At 45.9% G+C, this 24,309-nt stretch overlaps 1 protein-coding gene across 5 annotated transcripts in view; it reads left to right on the forward strand.

The window, feature by feature from the left end:
• ELAPOR1 (endosome-lysosome associated apoptosis and autophagy regulator 1) overlaps positions 1-24,309 on the forward strand; it is a 627,159-nt gene that overhangs the window by 309,123 nt on the left and 293,727 nt on the right. For all 5 annotated transcript variants that reach the window (XR_011853280.1, XM_072137292.1, XM_072137294.1 and 2 more), the window contains one exon: positions 1,791-1,881. Coding sequence is in view for 4 of the 5 variants with exons in the window: in XM_072137292.1 (XP_071993393.1) it covers positions 1,791-1,881 (91 nt within the window). In the remaining variant the exon portion in view is untranslated. The remainder of the gene's footprint in view (positions 1-1,790; positions 1,882-24,309) is intronic.

Here is a 24,309-nt window from a genome sequence, read left to right on the forward strand (position 1 = left end):
CTGTAGGCATACATGGTCCCCTTATCAAACGAGCTGTGTCAGGCAGAATTTTGGGTTGTTTTCATGGCTTCCACAACAAACTTGTTAACTTTATCGCCACCCTGCTGTGTAATCCACAAAATATACTGGCAAACTTTTATCATTTACCAATATTATTTCAGCGCTTCTTGCGCATCTGTTTACATTCCCCTCACCCGCCATATCCTAAACTTATAAGAACGCTACTACACTTGATCTTATACAAAAGGTTCTTAGAAGTGCTGTTTGGGGAGTAGCCTAGAGACAGGGGCTTGGATTGGCGAAAGCTCGCCTGGCAGCGGAGCGCCAGCTCCATGCCAAGATCCAACTAACATAGTTTTAACTGCAGCACCTTTAATCTACTACTAGTTCACTGCCTCCATACATGGTCCCCTTATCAAACGAGCTGTGTCAGGCAGAATTTTGGATTGGTTTCATGGCTTCCATGTTAACTTTGTCGCCACCCTTCTGTGTAATCCAGAAAATATACTGGCAAACTGTTATCATGTACCGATATTATTTGAGCGCTTCTTGCTCACCTCCTTTGGTTCCTCTCTGCCACCCATTGGTTTGAAGCCTGAGTCCATTTAGGGTATGTCGCCATGCCACTCTCTAGCCTGCCGCTGCCTCTGCATGCCGTCCCCTATAGTGTCAGGGTCAATTATTGGATGTTTTAGATGCTATCTAGCTTCATTCTGTCACTCTGTCATGGCCATGCTGTTGCCCATAATTTTGGCATAATGGTGCGTTTAAGCAGCCTCAGAGGCATCCATGCATGCTGCCCCTGCTGTTTCCTGTCCATTTCCGTGGTGTTTCCATCCTTTTCTGAGGTTTCCAGGTGTTTGGCCAAGCTTCCCTGTGCAGAGCCTTGGTCCCCTTGAAAAATGCTCGAGTCTCCCATTGACTTCAATGGGGCTCGTTATTCGAGACGAGCACTCGAGCATCGGGAAAAGTTTGTCTCGAATAACGAGTACCCGAGCATTTTAGTGCTCGCTCATCTCTAGTAAAAATGTAAAGGGTGAAAATTTAGGAAAATATGTCGTAAATGGTAAGCAATTAACCTTTTAAAGACGGTGACGTCTTTAAAAGGTTACGGAAAGGGAAGGGGTGAAAGGTTACGGTGACGGAAGGGGATGTGGGAAAGGAGAGAAGGAGAGTTTTTACTTTATTGTTATTATATATTTTATTTATGTATGTATATGTGTATATATTATACATATGTCTATTTATTTTTCCTTTTGTTTGTCTGAAGACTTTTGGATGTGTGGGAGGTAGTGGTTGAAGAAGACTATTTATTCATTTGCTAATCCCCCCTCCCACATACAAAGACAGTTTACAAAGGGTGGTTTCACACTGGTGTTTTTTTGCACATCAGTGATTTTCCACTGAACCCATTTTGGCTTATAGACACGTACATATTGTTTTTCTCTTCCTGACTTCAGTTATTTTTCACTGATGCCTTACTGAACCACTTTTTTTATTTCACTGTTGTTGTCAGTGATTTCAAAAAGAAAAGGTTCTAAACCAACCACAGACCAGTGAAAAGAAATGAAAGTGTGAAAAAGCCTAATTGTTCAATAAGGCATAAGTGAAAAATCACTGAACCCAGAGAGAGAAAACCAATCTGTATGTATCCATAAGCCAAAATGGGTTCAGTGAAAAAACAATGGTTTTAAAAAACACCAATGTGAAACATTGATAATAAGAGGTAGACATAAACTATGTTGTTCCTAACATTCAAATGTAATGTAATTATTGTGATTGTTTCACAGGGTGGGAAGTGGCAGGAGATTATATTTATACATCTGCTGGGTCTTCAGATAATGATTATATGATTCTCACAATGAACATTCCTGCATACAGGTAAATAGAGCTTTCGATAAAAAAAATTAGTATTCCAGAAAGCAAGTGTGTATTTTTTACAGAGAAATAATTGTTATATTTTATTTTTCTGTCAATGTGGTCATATGGGAGCATATTCTTTGAATGACAAGTTGTTTTTTTTAAAGTGGTACCAGAAAGTGGGGAAAACAGAATACAGACGGTCCCCTACTTAAGAACACCCGCCTTACAGACTACCCCTAGTTACAGACGTATCTCCGGATGTTAGTAATTTACTGTACTTTAGCTCTAGGCTACAATAAACATCTATAACAGTCAGTGGTGTAACTAGGAGAGGCAGGGCCCCATAGCAGACTTCTGAATGGGACCCCCTGCCGGCTTAAAAATATACATATATTACATTCTTATATACATAAACATACAGTTCATCACTCATACATACACATTCGTACACTGTTACACACATATAGAGCTTATACACATCACATATACACACATACAGTGCAATATACACACATACAGCTTACATACACACATAACAAACTATATTTATACACACCATACACCATATACAGATACACACACATAAACAATATATACCACAATGTGCAGCATAATATGTATGTAATGGTGCACATTCTTTAGTGTCAGGTCGGATGACGGGGCCCCCTGACACTGTATGTAACCTGGGGACTGCCTGTATATAGGAAAACTGTTTGGGAGAGATAATCTTTTTAAGTTTCCCCGTTACTAATGCGGTGGTCGTCACCACCATGTTGCAGAAATTGATGACTTCTCAACAACAGCGTCAAGCTCCTGTGGCTCCTCCTGCTACTCTGGTTTGCCTGCCTTCCACTGAACCTAGGCTGACACTTTCCCTGCCTACCAAGTATGGTGGGGACCCCAAGTTGTGCAGGGGCTTTATCATTCAGTGTTCCCTGCACATTGAGCTTATGCTGACACGGTTTGTCACGGAACGGGAAGGCATTTATCATCAGCCTCCTCTCTGGGAAGGGCATGGGCTACTCCTCTCTGGGACAAAAAAGACCCAGGCACAGCTACGATCACCGCCTCCTTCACTGAGTTTCAGCCTGACTTTGAGGAACCTGCACGGGCATCTTCTGCTTAGATTGCAGTGCTGAACCCGCATCAAGGGGACTTGTCGGTCGATGCTTTTGCTGTGCATTTCTGTACTCTGGCTTCTGAACTGTTCTGGAATGACGCATTGTTGATCGCAACTTTCAAAAAAAGAATTTCTGGGCCGACTAAGAACGCGCTGGCTACATGTGACCTGCCGTCTATGCTGAGTAGTCTCATCTCCCTGACCACCCAGATTGACATACGGTTTGCTGAGCATTCTAAGGAGCAGCATCTGGACAACTGCAAGTCAGGTCTCGACATTTGCATTTTAGATTTCTGCCTTCTTGTATTTCGGCTCTGCAGGAAACTTTGTGGATTCTGCTCTGGTCTCCCAGCATCATTTCCCTGTGGTCCATCTCGAGAGGTCCATGGTCATTTCCTCTGTCAGTGGCCAAATCCTCTCCGATCCGGTCCAGTACTGCACTTGTTCCTGCAAGTCAGAGTACTACACAAAGAAAGACTGCCTTTCTATATGCTACCTCAATCCACGTCCTGTTGGGTATTCTGTGGTTGCAAATCCAGGCACCCATGCTTAAGTGGAAGATGGGAGAGATTCAGTTGAGGAGTTGGTACAGGATCTGAAGTCCATTTGGAAGCAGACTCGTCTGTCCTTGCAGCAAGCTTCTGCTCGGACCAAGCTCCAGGCTGATAAGAAACGCAGGTCTCCTCCTATCTTCTCTCCAGGTGACAAAGCCTGGTTGTCATCCAAGTATGTCCAACTAAAGATCTCTGGCTACAAACTTGGTCCACGTTTCCTGGGTCCTTTCGAGGTGCTGAGGCACATCAATCCAGTGGCCTACAAGCTGCGCCTTCCTCCCACCATGCGCATCCCGAACTCCTTCCACGTATCACTACTCAAGCGTGTCATCCTGAACCTCTTCTCCCGGTCAGTGCCTCCTGCTGCTCCTGAGACCAACATCTTCAAGGTAAAAGTGGTCCTAGACATGAAGACGGTGAGAGGTAAGTGGTTCTTCTTGGTTGACTGGAAGGGATCCAGGCCAGAGGAGAGATCTTGGGAGTCGGAGGACAATATCCTGGACCATGATCTCCTGCAGAGATTTCTTTAGTCCAAGTAGAGGGGGAGGTGGAAGATGGGGTACTGTCACGGGTGCCCCCATGACCCATATCTGAGTTCGCGGGCTTACCCATGCCCCTCTACTTGCGCCAGCCCAGCACCAGCACCACTTACCTCTCTCCATTCCTGTGCCGGCGGTCATGCACACGTGTCCCTGACTCCTAGGGCGCACGCGCGCCGGCTTTCAAAGATTTAAAGAGCAGATTTCAGCACCATTGATTTGTACTGCCCTTCCCAAAATCCTTTATTACCCAGCCTCTCCCTGCACACCCCACCGGATCTTTGTGCCTTGTGCCTTAGAGAAAACTTTGTTCCCATGCCCTGTGCTGTTATTGTGATTCCCAGTTGTGACCCTGGTTCCGCTACTGACTTTGATCCTGTTCTGCCTGCCTTGACCTATTGCTATGTCCCAGACTCAAATCCCATGCTACGATTCTGCTCAACATCTGTGTACCTCGCCGCAGAAAGTCCAACCCACTTTGCGACGGGCTCTAGTGAAAACAGGGTACCACTAAGATTCTGGGCCACTACCCCTGGAGCTTGACATTCTACATAGCATTCATTTTGCAGTCACTAGATTTGATTATAGCTTATGTGTCCTGCCATATTGCCACTGATCTCTGCCCGCCCAAAGGTAGTTTATTATGTGGGCATTGTATCCAACTGCCCAGCCCCTTTGTGGCTGCTGCTGTACTGTTTCAGAAGACCACACAGCCAACAATACCAGCAGCACCTGGCTGTAACAAGAGCGGAAGAACTGAACAATACACGGGTGCCTGCACCGCTTCACAGCACAGAAAAACTAAGAAGGTCAGGGAGAGCAGTAGTGTTGAACAGGTAGGGTTAGTCTTACACAGGGCCTCCATTAGCTATAGAGCCCCTAGGATTGCCACATGGTCAGTAAAGCAATGACTCTGCTTCAGTGGCGTAGCTAGGGTTTCAGCACAGGTGGGGGGGGGGGGATCCACATGGGCCCCCGAACCAAATGTTTTCAACTGCAAAGGCACATACCACTATTTGAGTGCTGTCAGCAGTCAGCAGGTCCTTGGCTGAAGCAGAAGAATGCTGTGTGTGCTGTGAACTCTGCCCTTTTCACAGTGTCATTGTGTTACTCCCATCACCTTAGTCTCTTGCTATCTCGGAGCTCCCAGCACATACAGCATTCTTTTGCACCACCCTAGACCTGATGCCTGCTAGCAGCACTTACAGCACATGTCCGTTTATAAATGGCAAATAGCAGCTTTAGCAGGGCCGGGACAAGCCCTTTTTGGTGCCCAAGGCAGAAAAGCTAAATTATGGGCCAAACATCCATACCCCTGTAAAATTGTAGAAAAAATGTGTCAGAATTGGAGCAAAAGGTTAATGGAAAATTAAAATGCACCCCCAATTAAAATAAGAATGAAATCCAAAAGGGCTACTGCTTTGGGATCATCTACAATAAGGCCTATCAGTAGTAAATAGAAAAATATGTCCCTCCAGTGAAAATACTACAATATAGGTATACACCTGAAATCTATATACCACAAATATTAATATTCCAGCAATAAATATACAAAGCACATAGATACCAATGACTAGACTGCACATATACTATTTACCACCAATGAATATACAGCACATAATAATATCCTACACATATAAATATAAAAATAAAAAATACTTAAAAAATACTAAACTTATATACTCATCCTCCGGTGGCCCGATGTGCCGCGCTGCTCCCCCGATGTCCGCGCGGCTCGTCCTCAGGCTTCCGCGCCGTCTTCCTTCTTCTGCTGGGCGCCGCCATGTTTTTCCCCGGGGCGGCGCCTAGTATGACATCAGCAGCGGCGCGTCATACTAGGCGCCTGCCGGGGAAGATCAATGGCGGCGCCCTGCAGAAGAAAGAATACGGCGCGGAAGCCTGAAGACGAGCTGCGCGGACATCGGGGGAGCAGCGCTGCACATCGGGGCCACCGGAGGGCGAGTATATAAGTTTATTTTTTTTAATGCTGGGCTGTATACAGGGGCGGACTGGGAATTTAAAATGGCCCTGGAAAAAACTGTAAAAGTGGCCCCATTTTATGGGCGGAGTCAAAACCAGTGGGTGTGGTCAGATAATGTGGGTGGGGTTATAACAGACAAATTGTTGGTAGATGGCCTTAACGCAAAACAAGAACATCTTTTACTAGTAAGTGAATCTAATGTGCAAAGAATGTGACCTGTCGATCAGTAAATGATGCAAACACACGACCCGATACCTTTCTCCTATGTACAGGAATATAACTACTATAATACTGCCCCCTATGTACAAGAATATAACTACTATAATACTGCCCCCTATGTACAAGAATATAACTACTATAATACTACATATATACACAGAAGCGAACATGCAAAAAATCAGTATTTATCATATACAGCTACAGAAAACACATGAGAGATCCTCACCTTTTGCATCCAGTGACATCAGGTGACGTCTCCTCTGATTGTACTCTCATCTTCTCCATTAGTTCCACCATCATCTTGTCTCTTCCTCCAGGTACACAGCTTTCCTGCAGAGTTTACCACACAGATGTCTTATGTTCTGCACTTTCCCATTGTCCCTTCTTCTGCTACCACCAATACTGTGCCCCAAATACTGTAATAGAGCCCCCTACAATATTAGTACCACACAAATAGTGCCCCATAATGTAAGTATAATGTATTTCTTCTTTCTCTCCTTTAACCTCCTTAACCCCCCACTTCCACCCCAGTATTGATAGAGCTCCGACTATAACCCAGGTGTAATAATAATGGCCCCGGCCTACCCCAGTCATAAAATTAATGCCCCCAGCCTGCCCCAGACACAGAATCAATGCCACAGCCTGCCCCAGACATAAATTGAATGGCCCCAGCCTTCCCCAGTCATAAAATTAAAGGAAACCTACCACTTGAAGTGGCAGGTTTCCGATGGCAATACCGGGCACCAGCTCAGGGTGAGCTGGTGCCGGAGCTTATTTTAGTTAGTGTTTTAAACCGCGGTATCGCGGTTTAAAACACTTTTTAAACTTTACAGCCGGCGCAGGCAGGTACGCGCTCGGCGCTTACCGTGCGCGCGGCTACATAGGAAGTGAATGAGAGCCGCGCGCATGGTAAGCGCCGAGCGCGTACCTGCCTGCGCCGGCTATACAGTTTAAAAAGTGTTTTAAACCGCGATACAGCGGTTTAAAACACTAACTAAAATAAGCTCCGGCACCAGCTCACCCTGAGCTGGTGCCCGGTATTGCCATCGGAAACCTGCCACTTCAAGTGGTAGGTTTCCTTTAATGCCCCCAGCCTACCCCAGACATAGAATTTATGCCCCCAGCCCACCCCAGACATAGAATGAATGGCCCCAGCCTGCCCCAGACATAGAATTAATGGCCCCAGCCTGCCCCAGACATAGAATTAATGGCCCCAGCCTGCCCCAGACATAGAATTAATGGCCCCCGCCTAACCTGGACATAAAATTAATGACCCCAGCCTGCCCCAGACATAGAATTAATGGCCCCAGCCTGCCCCAGACATAGAACTAATGGCCCCAGCCTGCCCCAGACATAGAACTAATGGCCCCAGCCCGCCCCAGACATAGAATTAATGGCCCCAGCCCGCCCCAGACATAGAATTAATGGCCCCAGCCTACCCCAGATATAGAATGAATGGCCCCAGCCTGCCCCAGACATAGAACTAATGGCCCCAGCCTGCCCCAGACATAGAATAATGCCCCCCCCCAGACATATAATTAATGCCCCCGTCAGCCCAAGATATAGAATAATGCCCCCCGACATATAATTAATGCCCCCTGCCAGCTCCAGATATACAATAATGCCCCCGCCATATAATTGATGCCCCTTGCCAGCCCTAGATGTAGAATTAATGCCCCCTGCTAGTCCTAGATATACAATAATGCCCCCCCGCCCCAGACATATAATTTATGCCCCTGCCCCAGACATATAATTTATGCCCCTGCCCCAGACATATAATTTATGCCCCCTGCCAGCCCTAGATATACAATAATGCCCCCTGCCCCAGACATATAATTAATGCCCCCCCCCCGCCCCAGACATATAATTTATGCCCCCCACCAGCCCCAGATATAGAATAATGCCCTCCCCCCGCCCGTTATACACAGACGCAGAAGCAGCGGTGGTGCGCTGCGTCTGTGTACTAATCAATAGTACCTGCATCGTACGATCGTACGATGCAGGTACTATAGATTAGATGAAAAGTTGTAGGGAGGGAGTGCTAACCGGCCCCACACCAGCTCCGGACCGGCCCCAGACCGGCCCACCGGGAAAATTCCCGGTGGGTACAATGGCCGGTCCGCCCCTGGCTGTATACTACTGGGGGCAAGCTGTATACTACATGGATCAGGCTGTATTATACTGGGGGCAAGCTGTATACTACATGGGGCAAGCTGTATATTACTTGGGGCAGGCTGTATACTACTGGGGGCAGGCTGTATACTACTGGGGGCAGGCTGTATACTACTGGGGGCAAGCTGTATACTACTGGGGGCAGGCTGGGCTGGCTGTATACTGCTGGGGGCAAGCTGGGCTGGCTGTATACTATAGGGGGCTGGTTGGCTATATACTGGGGGGGGGTCTGTGACCAAAGCATTTCCCACCCTCGGCTTAAACTCGAGTCAATTGCTTTTCCCAGTTTTTGGTGGTAAAATTAGGGGTCTCGGCTTATACTCGTGTCGGCTTATACTCGAGTATATACGGTATATACCGAAAATGAATGTGCCGCAAGCATAAATATATATTAGTAGTAAATAACCACATAAATATATACCAGCATTAAAGTACTGTACATCTGGGCTGCACTAGGGCACAGACATCACTTACTGTTAAGCTGCAGCTGTCTGCTTCTATCAGGGGCGTAACTAGGAGAGCTTGGGCCCCATAGCGAATATCTGCATGGGGCCCCCCTTCTCCTTCAAAAATATATACATATTTGTATAGACATGATTATAAAATCACATGCATTTACGCACTCATATATACACACACATTTATATATTATACACACATAGGGGCACATTTACTAAGAACGGTGCAGTGTGTACTATGTGCAGTTACCTGTTTAGTGTGCAGAGGACGCCAGATTCAGGATTTCTGGTGCACGTTCTTCATGAATCTGGCGCCCACTGCACTGCCCTGACAGAAAGCACCACTTTTTTGGTGCACCTTTAACATGGGACATGCAATTCTTTTGAACTCTGTATGACTGAGCACCCCTTCCGTGCAGAAATTTGTGTCGCATGAAGACTAGTGCACCGCGGCACAAAAATGGTCGCATGCAACTCAAATGTGGTGCAGACACTTCTTAAATATCTGTGCAAGCAGTTTTCACTAGAAAGAATGTGCAAAGTCCGACAGAAAAGTGGCACACAGCCAGGGCCAATTCTAGCATATTTGCTGCCTGAGGCGAATATTAAAATGCTGCCCCCCCCACCCGCTCCCTGTTAAGTAAATGCTGAAAACTTTACTAACAATTAACATCCCCACAGGCAGCTCCCTTACACTGTGTGACTGACTACAGGATCTGAGAGGCATTAGTGGCATCTAGTACCTTATAGATGACAATCTCTTCCATCAGTAGGACTTTATTCCGGGTTCTCCAATCCATGACGCATCACGGCTGAATTCATGGCCAGATATCTTCAGCTCCGTGCAGCATCTCCACCCGGCGTCCCTAAAAATACCACAGTCACTTACAGTATGAAGTATATACTCCTCACAACACAACTGACCGCACTCTCCCCCCATAAAACATCCCTTCATTATATATATTTCTACTGGCATTATAGCGTGTACAGCACCAATCAATATACAACACCCCCAATTTATTAATACAGACCCCCCAACATTTGGTTTAAATGATGCAAAGTAATCTATGGTATCCTATAACTAATATATCCCACCCTGTTATTATGTTACATGTGATTTTATATTCAGTGCTACCCTGATTAATGTAAATATATAGCATCCCCTAATATACAGCCCCCCCAGCTTAGTATTATACTGTATCCCATATACAGCCCCCCCAGCTTAGTAATATACTGTATCCCATATACAGTCCCCCCCAGCTTAGTAATATACTGTATCCCATATACAGTCCCCCCAGCTTAGTAATATACTGTATCCCATATACAGTCCCCCCATCTTAGTAATATACTGTATCCCATATACAGCCCCCCAGCTTAGTAATATACTGTATCCCATATACAGCCCCCCAGCTTAGTAATATACTGTATCCCATATACAGCCCTCCCAGCTTAGTAATATACTGTACCCCATATACAGCCCCCAGCTTAGTAATATACTGTACCCCATATACAGCCCCCAGCTTAGTAATATACTGCCCCAGCTGAAATCTGGCCCCATATAAATATATAACACCCCCAGGAAAAGAAGAATCTGGCCTCGTATAATATATACAGCACCCCCCAGTATAAAATTATTCTGGCCCATATAATATATAGAGCACCCCCCACCCCAGTATAAATGACTCTGACCCCATATAGTATATACTGCACCCCCCCTAGCATAAAAAAAATTCTGGCCCCATATAATATATACACCCCCACAGTATAAAACAATTATGGCCCCATATAATATATCACCCCCCCCCCCACAGTATAAAACAATTATGGCCACATATAATGTATACAGCACCCCCCAGTATAGAACAATTATAGTCCCATATAATATATCAAACCCCCCAAAGTATAAAACAATTATGGCCACATATAATATATCAAACCCCCCCCCCCCCCACAGTATAAAACAATTATGGCCACATATAATATATCAACCCCCCCCCCCCCGTATAAAACAATTATGGCCACATATAATGTAAACAGCACACCCCCCCCAGTATATGACAATTATGGCCCCATATAATATATACCCCCCACACAGTATAAAACAAGTATGGCCACATATAATGCATACAGCACCCCCCAGTATATAACAATTATGGCCCCATATAATGTATACAGCCCCCCCCCCACAGTATAAAACAAGTATGGCCACGTATAATGTATACCCCCCCCCCCCACACACACACACACAACACAGTATATGACAATTATGGCCCCCACTCCCCCTTATCAGCCAGATAGAATAAATGACAGTACAGGAAAAATAATAAAATCCTACTCACCTGCAGGCAGCTGCTTCCTCGGTGCGCGGCTCAGTTCTTCACACGGCTCTCCTGTGAGCCGCGGCTCCACACAGTGACACAGGCGGCGTGACGTCATAACACCTGTGTCACTGATTAGAACGGAGCAACGCAGCAGCCGGAAAGGCGCTGCGTCGCTCAGCATATAAATCGCGCCTGTGTCTTAAAGAGACAGGCGAGATTTATTTAGCTGGTGGGCGATTCGGGCGTTAATGGATGCCCGAATCCCCCACTTTAGAGCGGCGAATTTTGCCGCCCTTTACAGGGACCCGCAATATGCCGCTTGCGGCCCTGCAAACAGCCCTTATTAAATGTGCCCCTGTGTGTGTATAATGTGTGTATATATGACATACAGGCATATATATACACATATACACATACAAACAGGCATATATATACACATATACACATACAAACAGGCATACATATACACATACAAACAGGCATACATATACACATATAGATCACAAAAAATAGACAGATATAAATATACAAAAAGTTACCTGGTGTTTTGATTGGCCGGGACAGCTGGCTTGGACGGGAGTTCGAGGATACGTAGCGATGGCGGCAGCTGTGTTGGGGTAGGGAGGATTGCCTGTAGTTCTTTCATCAGGCTGATGCGAGGGCGGGCCGCGGGCGGTTGGAATTGCCGAAGAGCTCTGGCGGCACCGTTGGCTGCGAGGGAGGGAAGGTTTCTCTTCCGGCGGCGGAAGAAGTTTGTGGGCGGGCGGGAGAGTGGGTGGCGGTCCGTACAAGTGGGCGGACCTGGTCAGCACAGCAGGCAGGGCCCCATGAGAGTGTGGGTAGCGGGGCGCCTGTCACTGCTGTGCTGTATCGGTCATCAGGGAGAGATGCCCGGGCCCCGTAGCAACCGCTATGGCTGCTACGGCGGTTGTTACGCCACTGGCTTCTATATCTGTATTGGCCTAGTCCATCCCGCTCTTCTTCCTGTAGTCTCCTCATTGTTGCATATACAGATTAAGAACCCTCAATATATTATAATGTATACACTACTGTGTACTCCCCCCGCATTAATTCATATTTAACACCAGCAAATCTTAATTAATTTAGATAGCAGAGCAACCACAGTATATATTTAGCCCCAGCACATGTCCCTCCACTATATATGCAGCCACAGGCTCTTAGCACATGCTTATCAGTATATAGGTAGACCCGAAATGTGCACAGCAGTATACAGGTAGCCCCCACATTTGCCCTAGCAGTATACAGGTAGCCACCACACCTGCCCCAGCAGTATACAGGTAGCCCCCAAACATGCCCCACATGTAAGCCCCAACACTATATAGTAAGCCCCACACATTCCCCAGCAGTATATAGTGAGCCCCACAAATGTCCCAGCAGTACATAGTAAGCCACACACATGCCCCAGCAGTGTATAGTAAACCCCACACATGCCCCAGTAGTACATAGTGAGCCCCACACGTGCCCCCAGCACTGTATTGTGAGCCCCACACATGCCCCAGCAGTATATAGTGGCCCGCACACATGCCTCAGCAGTATATAGTGGGCCCCACACATGCCCCAGCAGTATATAGTGGCCCCCACACATACCCTAGCAGTATATAGTGCCCCCCCCATACATGCCCCATAAGCACAGCCAAAATTTTTAAAATAAAAAACGGAAAACTTACCTGCCTGCAGCCAACTTCTGCTCCAGGTGCTGACATTATTGCTTAGGCGGCGGCCCCTGGGTCATAGAGATAGAGTCCTTTCTATGACCCAGGTGCCATTGCCTAAACAATGATGTTGGTGCCTGGGGCGGACAATGGATGCATGAAGTGGAAGTATAGCTGCCTGCTTTATTTCTATGTAAAGCTAAAAAAGTGTTTGGCCAACTCATGTTTTAAATAATAATTTTTACTGCAATGTACCCTTCCAGTGGTGGCCCCTGGTTCCATTTGTTTTCTATATAAGGCATTCCATGCATGCTAGGTCTTTGTTGCAACTTGATACAGACCTCATTGGCAATATGCTGTTTGTGCTTGGTTAATCGTCCGGGATTGACTGGCAAGCCATTCTACCAAGGAAATTCCCAGTGTGCTGCTGGGTTTAAGGCCAATAAAAACCTGCACTGGGCAGTAGTACTCTCCTCCTGTAGCTTTGAATGGTTACATGGTTGTTAGATCTGCAACATCTCCCACTGGGGCCTAGCCTTTTCTTGGGGCCTGGAGGCAGCCGGGGCCCAGAATAACGGAGTGGCTGACGGTTGCGGCTTAGGCACGCTGATATCACGTTGCTTGGTGTGTATCGTGGAAGATGTGCTCTAGGAGAGCTGGGTTCCAAGAGGTGCTCCTTTGTCAGGAGCTGGGGCCTAAGAGACCTTGCCCTTCCTGTCCAGGGGTTTTGTTAAACTCTGGTCAGGTGGTGCTCACTCTCCAATCACACTCCAGTTCCCATGAAGGAATACAATTGGACAATAACTTTTAGTAAACTTAACCCTTGTCTGCACAGTCATGTCACGTAAGGATACTTTTGGTCCCTACACTTGACTTTTGGATATGGGATGGACCCTCACTTCGTCATAACAGCTCAAAAGAAAAGGGGAACACTGTGTCGGGTATAAATAAACACAAAACACTTCATTGTATGGTGTCAAATAGGCCACAGCTTTATTTAAATCACAAGACTAAAACAGTTAAAGGAGGAGTTGGGTGAATTGCTAGGAATGGGATTCACCTATACTGTGAGATCCCCAGCTGCCTGACATACAGCCCACCGGCCAGGCAGCAATAAAGGGGCGGCACGCTCTGGCTTGCCATTCTAGCAGAGCCAGTCCACTTTAAGGGCACCAATGACCCTTGTGAAGATCCTCACTCCTGTGCTTCACCACCGTGCCCGCCCCTGGATGACATTACCATTAAGACATCCTTCAGGCTGGCCACTTCCAAAGCTCAGCCTGTTCACCACCATGAGGTTTAACATCCTCTATGACAGTGATGGCGAACCTTTTAGAGACCGAGTGCCCAAACTACAACAAAGACCCACTTATTTATCGCAAAGTGCCAACACAGAAATTTAATTTGTCAGTTTTCATTCATACCAGCACTCTGAGGACACCAATAAAGCAGAAAATAGTCCCAGGTCGAGCTGTCACTTTAAAATAGCTCTGTGCACAGCAAGTCCTGGGCTGTCTGGGACTACAGGAATATAACTGGAGTCCTCTCTGGTGATGGCCTGAGTGCCCACAGAAAGGGCTCCGAGTGCCACCTCTGGCACCAGTGCCATAGGTTAGCCATCACTGCTCTATGAGTTAAAATTAAGTCCACCTGCAACTTCCACCCAACTCCTCTACCGCCATTTTCAAAGCTGTGACAGATAGCAAAACCTGCTAATCTTTATGACTTAAAATTGACTCCTATTTTTTTTTTTTATAAATATATGTTTCCATTTGTATGTTTCTTTTTTAAACTAAAGCCATGAACATATACATTATGAATTAATATCCAGGCAACCATAAAAACTGGCTAACCTCCGACTCACAAAGAGTCATCCCACAGCACTCAGGAGAGGAAAAACCCCCTGTGGAGGAAACCTCTAGGGAACCCATGGCTGAAGGATCGCCCTTCCTCTGGGCTTAGAAGGATAAAACCAACTTTATCTCATCATTATGCAGTACAAAGCAATATTACATGGTACAAAATACACAATGTCACGATCCAGCAAATAATGTACAATAAAGTTTTCTTAATTACACATAAAGTAGGTAAACAGTTGTAGAGTAGTAATGGTACAGGGCGGGTGGGAGGGACATGTTTCTCCATGGTCTTCTGGTGAGAGAAAGAGGAAGAGAGACCCAGGACAGGAAGTGATATCTACTGCTGGGTCCCACCCCTCTCATAGTACCACCCTACCCTACACTCTGCCCTCTCAAAGCAGAACCCACCTATATTAAATGAATACAACTACATAAAAACTTCCAGCGTTCTAGGTCCCCCCATGCCAAAGTCATGTCCCCCTTTGCTTATGGCTCCGGGGGTTTCTTGACTTTTGGATATGGGATGGACCCTCACTTCGTCATAACAGCTCAAAAGAAAAGGGGAACACTGTGTCGGGTATAAATAAACACAAAACACTTCATTGTATGGTGTCAAATAGGCCACAGCTTTATTTAAATCACAAGACTAAAACAGTTAAAGGAGGAGTTGGGTGAATTGCTAGGAATGGGATTCACCTATACTGTGAGATCCCCAGCTGCCTGACATACAGCCCACCGGCCAGGCAGCAATAAAGGGGCGGCACGCTCTGGCTTGCCATTCTAGCAGAGCCAGTCCACTTTAAGGGCACCAATGACCCTTGTGAAGATCCTCACTCCTGTGCTTCACCACCGTGCCCGCCCCTGGATGACATTACCATTAAGACATCCTTCAGGCTGGCCACTTCCAAAGCTCAGCCTGTTCACCACCATGAGGTTTAACATCCTCTATGAGTTAAAATTAAGTCCACCTGCAACTTCCACCCAACTCCTCCACCGCCACAGAAGAGGCCGTTTGACACCTCAAATGGACTCGACCCCCCACAAAGCCAATAAACTCTAGTTCTCAGAGATGTTTTTTGCAAAACTAGTGAGGAAATGTCCAAGTAAAATAGTACAGCCCAACTCTACAAAATGTAACCGACTATATAGTAATGACAACAATAATAATCTACTTAAAAACAGTGAAGCGGGCAATCATAAAAGAGTAACCATGATTCCAATAAACACATGGGGGCTAACATACCCTCTCCTATTAAAATACAAAAATTACTGCACCTCTGCCTAGCTAATGCTTCTGTACAGCCAAGACCAGTAGTTATGATTCATCAACACCAGGATCCAAATAAGTCCAATATATACCCTTAATATAGATCAGAAGACAATAAGAGAATAGATGGGGGGGGGGCATTTGTGTGTTTTTCGATCTCTTGCTGCAGTTTCTGACCAGACTTCCTTCTTCTAATATAAATTGTTGTGCAGGCCAACAGTTCAAGTTGAAAATTAGGTTTTTGACCAGGACCAGCACCTCCTTGGTGCTGCCCGCTCTTCCTGTTGGCATTATTCATTGCGCCTGCATCAGTTTCCAAGGACATCTGAGAAAGGCACCATTCCTCCGGCCGCAAGTCACCTAGCTCAGAGGACCCAATTTATTCTGCACCATTCCTCCAGCCGCAAGACACCAAGCTCAGAGGACCCAATTTATTCTGCACCATTCCTCCAGCCGCAAGACACCAAGCTCAGAGGACCCAATTTATTCTGCAAGCATGTGACATGTGAAACCGAGGGCCATACCCGTGATGGCTACCCTTCCACTCCAGGAGGCCATGCCCGTGATGGCTACCTTCCACTCCAAGAGGCCATGCCCGTGATGGCTACCCTTCCACTCCAGGGGGCCATACCCATGATGGCTACCCCTACGCTCCAGGGGGCCATACCCGTGATGGCTACCCCTACGCTCCAGGGGGCCATACCCATGATGGCTACCACTCCACTCCAGGGGGCCATACCTGTGATGGCTACCACTCCACTCCAGGAGGCCATACCCGTGATGGCTACTCTTCCACTCCAGGAGGCCGTACCCGTGATGGCTACTCCTCCACTCCAGGAGGCCATACCCGTGATGGCTACTCCTTCACTCCAGGAGGCCATACCCGTGATGGCTACTCCTCCACTTCAGGAGGCCATACCCGTGATGGCTACTCCTCCACTCCAGGAGGCCATACCCGTGATGGCTACTCCTCCACTCCAGGAGGCCATACCCGTGATGGCTACTCCTCCACTCCAGGAGGCCATACCCGTGATGGCTACTCCTCCACTCCAGGAGGCCATACCCGTGATGGCTACTCCTCCACTCCAGGAGGCCATACCCGTGATGGCTACTCCTCCAATCCAGGAGGCCATACCCGTGATGGCTACTCCTCCACTCCAGGAGGCCATATCCGTGATGGCTACTCCTCCACTCCAGGAGGCCATACCCGTGATGGCTACTCCTCCACTCCAGGAGGCCAAACCCGTGATGGCTACTCCTCCACTCCAGGAGGCCATACCCGTGATGGCTACTCCTCCACTCCAGGAGGCCATACCCGTGATGGCTACTCCTCCACTCCAGGAGGCCATACCCATTATGGCTACTCCTCCACTCCAGGAGGCCATACCCATGATGGCTACTCCTCCACTGCACGGGGCCATACCCGTGATGGCTACCCCCAGGGAGGGGGGGGACATGATTTTTATTTTATTTTTTTATTATATAAATATTTTCAGTATGTCTGTAGTATATATCAAAATCTTACTCCTTTCTAAGCCTCTCCCAGTATATCAGTAAAGCAAAACACAAGAATGACCTTTCAAATTGATTGAACCAAATCGCAAAATGCATCAGAGGCCGTACTTTAAATGTGTTTTGCTAGATTACAGGCTATTACCATTAATGAGCAAAGTTTTAGAACCTAATGTAATAATAGTATATATTAAGCCTGCTGGTCTGAATACAGACAGCCAATGCCCACCTGTTCATATATACCCAACAGCCATAAGAGGCATTTGTTTCCGTAACTGTGTTCAACTTATAACCCGTATCTGGGCCGACTAGATAGTGAGCCCCACGGGACAGGGACCCATTTGGCAAGCTCTGTGCGCTATATATAAAGAATTATTATAATTCTAATTTCAAATTTAAATTCGATAGTAAGGTCTGCAAAATAGCCCAAACCAAAAAACTTACCGACTTGAGAGGTGACAACTAAATGGGGAGCCATATTTAAAATATAAATATAACCATAAATATATACATATTTATATAGGTAGATAGTCCTCGAGGCCCCAAAAGGTCAGGCACACAAAACCAGGAAAATATGTTCCATTACCGCCAGCCGCCACCACAGGCTCGGTGGCACCGCCAGCCACCATTAGGTGGCTACTCTCATCTCCCGGGCTCCCCAAGGACACCACCCTGTGAGAGCCCCATACCCATGTGTGCCTTGACCAGAAATAAACCAGCCAAAATTTTTTAAGGTGTGTCACTCCCCTCCGACTCCACCTCCCAAGACATTTTATACCAACCCCGAGGACCCTCCACCCGCCAGAGATACCACATCAATTTAAAATATAAATTTTCAACTTTTCTTTTTTTTTTTAAACATACACCATCAGTTGAGGAGCACAACTTCCACATTGTAAAAATAAACCAACATCACTCCCAGGGGGGAAGGCTAAATGATCTGTATAATTTAAAGTCGGAGACCGACTGAAGGTAAATCCCCTTCCTCCATCATTTTCCAGAACTCCAAGGACTGAGGTTTTATGTAATCCCATCAGTCCAGCCCCATACTTTTTTTTATTTTTTATATAATAATACATGCGTACATGAAGGCTTACACTACAGAGCTTCTGCTATAATAAATATAGACTAAGGCTGCATGTACTCCACTTACTACTGCCCCATCCACCTCCTATGCAATGTATACATGAGCACATGTAGTCTTATATTACAGTGCTTCTCCAGTAATATAGACTGAGAGTGCATGTACTCCCTCACTACTGCCCCATCCACCTCCTATGTAATATATACATGAGCAGATGTAGTCTTATACTACAGAGCTTCTCCAGTAATATAGACTGAGGGTGCATGTGCTCCCCTCACTACTGCCCCATCCACCTATGTAATATATACATGAGCACATGTATTCTTATATTACATTGATTCTCCAGTAATATAGACTAAGGGTGCATGTACTCCCTCACTACTATCCCATCCACCTCCTTTGTAATATATACATGAGCACATGTAGTCTTATACTATAGAGCTTTTTTTTTTTTTGATAATACCAACTACATAACAGCAGACCCAATACACAGGGAGGGGAGGGGCAATAACCTGCATCCCTAATGGTCAGTGACTAAGATGGAGGCCACATACACAGATATACAGAGACTATGATAACATTATAAGTGGTTGTTATAGGAAATGTCAGCTCCCAGCTTCATGTGATCTATGCTCTCTCTCCTTCCCAACCTGCTCCTCTCCCACCAGTGTGTGATACATGTGACCTCCTCATAGAGAGCACAGTAATGGTGACATTTATCCTCAGCCTTTCTCCTATCACACGTCTCCAGCTCACCAGGACTCATGATGCTGCAGTAATATGTGATGTATCAGCCATGGCTGCTGTAATATCTGATGTATCAGCCATGTCTGCTGTAAGAGCACATATGAGTTGCAGAAAGCTGTGTGAGGTAATAAACATCCCATAGAGATCCCTGTGTGAAGCAGATACCTGCACAGCCATGTCTGCACTATGTGAGGTAACTGGGAGCAGGTCACCCCTGCAGCATGTTCACATAATATTATAAAATATTTCTCCCCAGTAACATTAAGCAGCCATATCCACAGTGTATGAGGTAATAAGCTGACATACAGTCATGTCTGCCATATATAAGATAACTGGGCTTATATTCATGAGGAGATTATTACATAAACTCCTGTGTTAATTATGATTTCTGAGGTAAAAATCCTTCTATACCTGATGTAGAAGCTGATTCTACACTAGTACATGATGTGTGAGGTGTATGTGGTGACTACAGTGTGATATAACCTCAGTATTATACTCCCCCAGGCAGCAGACATGTTTCTCCATGGTCTTCTGGTGAGAGAAAGAGGAAGAGAGACCCAGGACAGGAGTTGATATCTACTGCTGGGTCCCACCCCCCTCATAGTACCACCCTACCCTACACTCTGCCCTCTCAAAGCAGAACCCACCTATATTAAATGAATACAACTACATAAAAACTTCCAGTGTTCTAGGTCCCCCCATGCCAAAGTCATGTCCCCCTTTGCTTATGGCTCCGGGGGTTTCTGTACCAGTGTCAGAACGGAGAGGGAAGCTGCTTCACACACAGGAAAAAATCAGCCCACAGTAAGACGTTCAGTATTTTTCTTGCAGATATATCAGGCAGCAGCATAAGCATTTATTTACATCTGTTAACCCTTTCCCTGCAGTGCCACTGCCAAGGGCATATCTCACACATCCTGGGATGGTGGCTCTTTGGTTGTCAAGGATAAATTAGATACGTCTATGATCAGTGGTGTAACAAGACAAGCCGAACTTTGGATTGGGGTCCCCATATAACTAAAATTCTGCTGCCAGCCCTTTCCCATACATCACACTTAGGTATACATATATATGATACACTGGCATATGCACACAGCACCATACTCATACACCTTATATGTAGTGTATAGCAGCAGCTTTCCAAAATGACTGAGATGACCAGCATAAGCCTCCACTGAATAAAATGTCCAGCAGCAGCTTCCACTGAATAAAATATCAAGCAGCAGCATCCGTGGTATAAAATGACCGGCAGCAGCCTCCACTCAATAAAATGACCGGCAGCAGCCTCCACTCAACAAAATGACTGGCAGCAACCTTCACTCAACAAAATGATTGGCAGCAGCCTCCACTCAATAAAATGACCGTCAGCAACCTCCACTTAATTAAATGACCGTCAGCAACCTCCACTCAATAAAGTGACAGGCAGCAGCCCCCACTCAATAAAATGACTGGCAGAAGCCTCCACTCAATAAAATGACCGGCAGCAGCCTCCACTCAACAAAATGATTGGCAGCAGCCTCCACTCAATAAAATGACCGGCAACAGCCTCCACTCAATAAAATGACCATCAGCAGGCTCCACTCAATAAAATGAGTGGCAGCAACCTCCACTCAATAAAATGAATGGCAGCAACCTCCACTCAATAAAATGAATGGTAGCAACCTCTAGTCAATAAAATGACCATCAATAGCCTCCACTCAATAAAATGACCGGCAGCAACCCCCACTCAATAAAATGAAAGGTAGCAACCTCCAGTCAATATAATGACCATCAACAGCCTCCACTCAGTAAAATGAAGGGCAGCAGCCCCCACTCAATAAAATGAAGGGCAGCAGCCCCCACTCAATAAAATGACCATCCGCAGCCTCCACTCAATAAAATGACCACCAGCAGACTCCACTCAATAAAATGACCATCAGCACTCTCCACTCAATTAAATGACCATTGGCACCCTCCACTCAATTAAATGACCATGTCCAGCAGCAACCTCCACTCACTGAAATATCCAGCAGCAGCCTTGCGGGCAGAAATACGTTCCCATGGGGGCACTGCCAACTATTACAGTACTGCAAAATTATGTGCAAAGACTAGTGTCAGACACAGTACAGGTCAGCTACAGAATTCACAAATGTACAGTACTGTAGGTGGCCAGGCAAAGCTTAACCATGTGATCTGTGCTCCTTTCTCCCTCCATTCTATCATCCACCTCCTCTCACCGCAGTCTCCTTGTACTTTTATCTCAATGGTGCCCTGCAGCCATGGTGGGGGCCTGGCCCTGTGGTACTTGAACTCCACCTGGAGCCAATCTGTTTCACAGAGACACTGTTCCAATGCACTGTTTGTCTAGGTAACACTCTGCCCATGCGCTAGGACAGTGATGGCGAACCTTTTTGAGAAAAAGTGCCCAAACTGTAAAACCTATCTACTTATCGGAAAGTCCCAAAGGGCAGTTTACACTGGAAACATAGGTTTTAGTATAGAAACAAAAAAAATCAAACACTAAAATCATTTATCCTAAAATAACAGAGCTTAAAAAGTTGTATTTGGCATGCTTTTGTACAATAAAAGATGTGACGGACCCCTGAAGGACATGCAAAGTCACTTAACTATCCTTTTATAGACACTCCCAGAACGCACAACTTCCGGATATGAAACAACAATAAATCACAGCCCTGAATAAGACCCCTTTCACTAGTCTCAGTGAAACATAATTTTATCAAACCAGATAAGATGCCACCATTTCTCCTTTAATATAAGCCTGCTCCATAACGGGATTATATAGGGTGAGGAACCAACCCGGTAGCATGCATATGAGCGAGACACAGATGTTTGGGTTCGTGAATCGAAATAACAAAGCAACACAGAGTAGATTTTATACTGAGTTATGAGGCTCAATTTGCCTGAACAAATGCTAATTACATATACTACTGGCAGGAAGGCTAGTTGGAACCGACACCCTAGGAGATTCCTTGTTGACCAAAGATTAGGAGAAAGCTTCTCTACCCCAAGTGCAAAAATTCACACCTTTGCTAGCTCATCTCTGGAGAAGGAGAGTTCAAAGGAACAGTGGACCTTTGTGTTAATTTCCTGACAAAAAAACTATGAGAGACAAAGGAAGATCATAGCTGTCCATAACTGGGGCATAATTCATAATTATGGATCCCCAGTTACAGGGGAGAGTTATAGGATCTAGATACTCTCATGGCCTGAGTATCAAAGGCCTAACAGCAGGGGAAACCTGCTTTTGCAGAACACCCTTAATGTTAGGCCTAGACACCCCAAATTTGCTATGGGGTGAAAGGTAGCAAGGTACCCTGGTGATTGGAGGCAAAGGCACAGTTGTGCCATCTTCCAATCAAAAGTTATGGGGTTTTAATAAAACACCAGACACAGAGAGTACCTCTCTGATGGGAGGGCGTAGAAAGAACTTCCCCTCACAGTGACATCCCATCCAGGGGTGGGGGGCAAAAACCCACTGGGTTTAAATTAGTGAAACGACCACATGGCCTTGTTCATTTCTGAGGACTCTATTCTTTAGAAGACTTGTCCAATTCTCTCCATGCTGTGTCCTCCGGCCAATTTGCCACTTGCTATCTGATGGTAAGGGTAATTTGTCTTCTTTTTTTCAAAAACAGTTTTTATGTTTTGTATGTATATTGTTTTTTAACTTCTTTTATTGTAATCTGACAAGTTCGTTTTTGAGTGTATTGTATTTTTTATGTATATTATAGTTTTAACTTTAATAAGCCTCTGCTTGTAGCTTTAAAGAAACTAAGTTTCCGAAGGGATCATGTTACCAGGTTATTAAACATAGTATTTACAGCGATTACATGTTCTGTGTGAATCATCAGTGTGTATTGTCGGTGTGGTTGAGGTGCCTTCTTAGTACAAGTAACTTGTGGATTGGATTGGCTGGGTGCAGAACGTGTGGCGTAAATTTAGCGATAGAACTGTCAGCACCTTTCCAAGAACTGTGCAACCACAACCAGGCTTGGCGCTAGCTGTTAGACTAGGTAAGTGGTGGCGAAACTCACCCTGCGACCCTAAGGCCCTGCCTAAAGCAGATAAACCTCCATGATAAGGGCAAACCCACTGTCAAGAACCTAACTGACGGTCCCTGAGCGACCCTACAAGATGACAAGGAAGATTTACTTCGTCTGGCATCTGCTGGATGGTGGAGCAGACAGGTAACCAGAATACAGGAATAGACCAGTGTTCACACTGGTGCACAGAATACTAACACAGATCTGAGACAGGGAAAGCGGGATAACACTAGGAGGTAAACGATACTGAGGGACAAACAGGTCTTCAGGCTGGTTATACACAGGTCAGGTCAAGATCAAGCAGGTTATATACAGGTCAGGTTCAGATACAGGCAAACAAGCGGAGACAAACAAAGCAGGTCAATACCAAGATGGCTGCAAAGGTACAGAATAGGATACAAAACATATACCAAACAATACCAAGCAAGAGCACTAAATACACAGGTAAGACTTGAAATAACCAGTAAGATCTGATGGGAGTAGGCAGGTATATAAGGCAATTCCCAGACATGCCTCCAGCAGCGCACTGGGGAAACTGTCCATCAGGCTAGTAACCCTTGCTGGGCAGGACAGAAATGCAAGGAGCAGGGTGGGGCTCAGTTAATCCAAACACAAACGCTAAGCCATAGTTCACACAAAAATAAACGCCATCTATTCTGCCAACTGCGGATAGAGGGACATTTTGACCTGGAAGTTACAAGGACGCCATTTTGTAGAAGTGGGCAGAGTTTAAGGGCTAAATTCTGGGACTCCATAGAGTTGGTGCACCCTTTGTTTGGACTACGGGGTTTGTGACAATACCTAATACTGGCGGTATACCTGGCTGTGTACAAAACATTCAGCTGGTGCTAGCAGTATACTTGTCTCTGAATGAGACATATATCTGCTTTTGGCAAT

The sequence above is a fragment of the Engystomops pustulosus genome, chromosome 2, assembly GCF_040894005.1.
Source record: "Engystomops pustulosus chromosome 2, aEngPut4.maternal, whole genome shotgun sequence".
NCBI classification, from domain to species: Eukaryota; Metazoa; Chordata; class Amphibia; order Anura; family Leptodactylidae; genus Engystomops; species Engystomops pustulosus.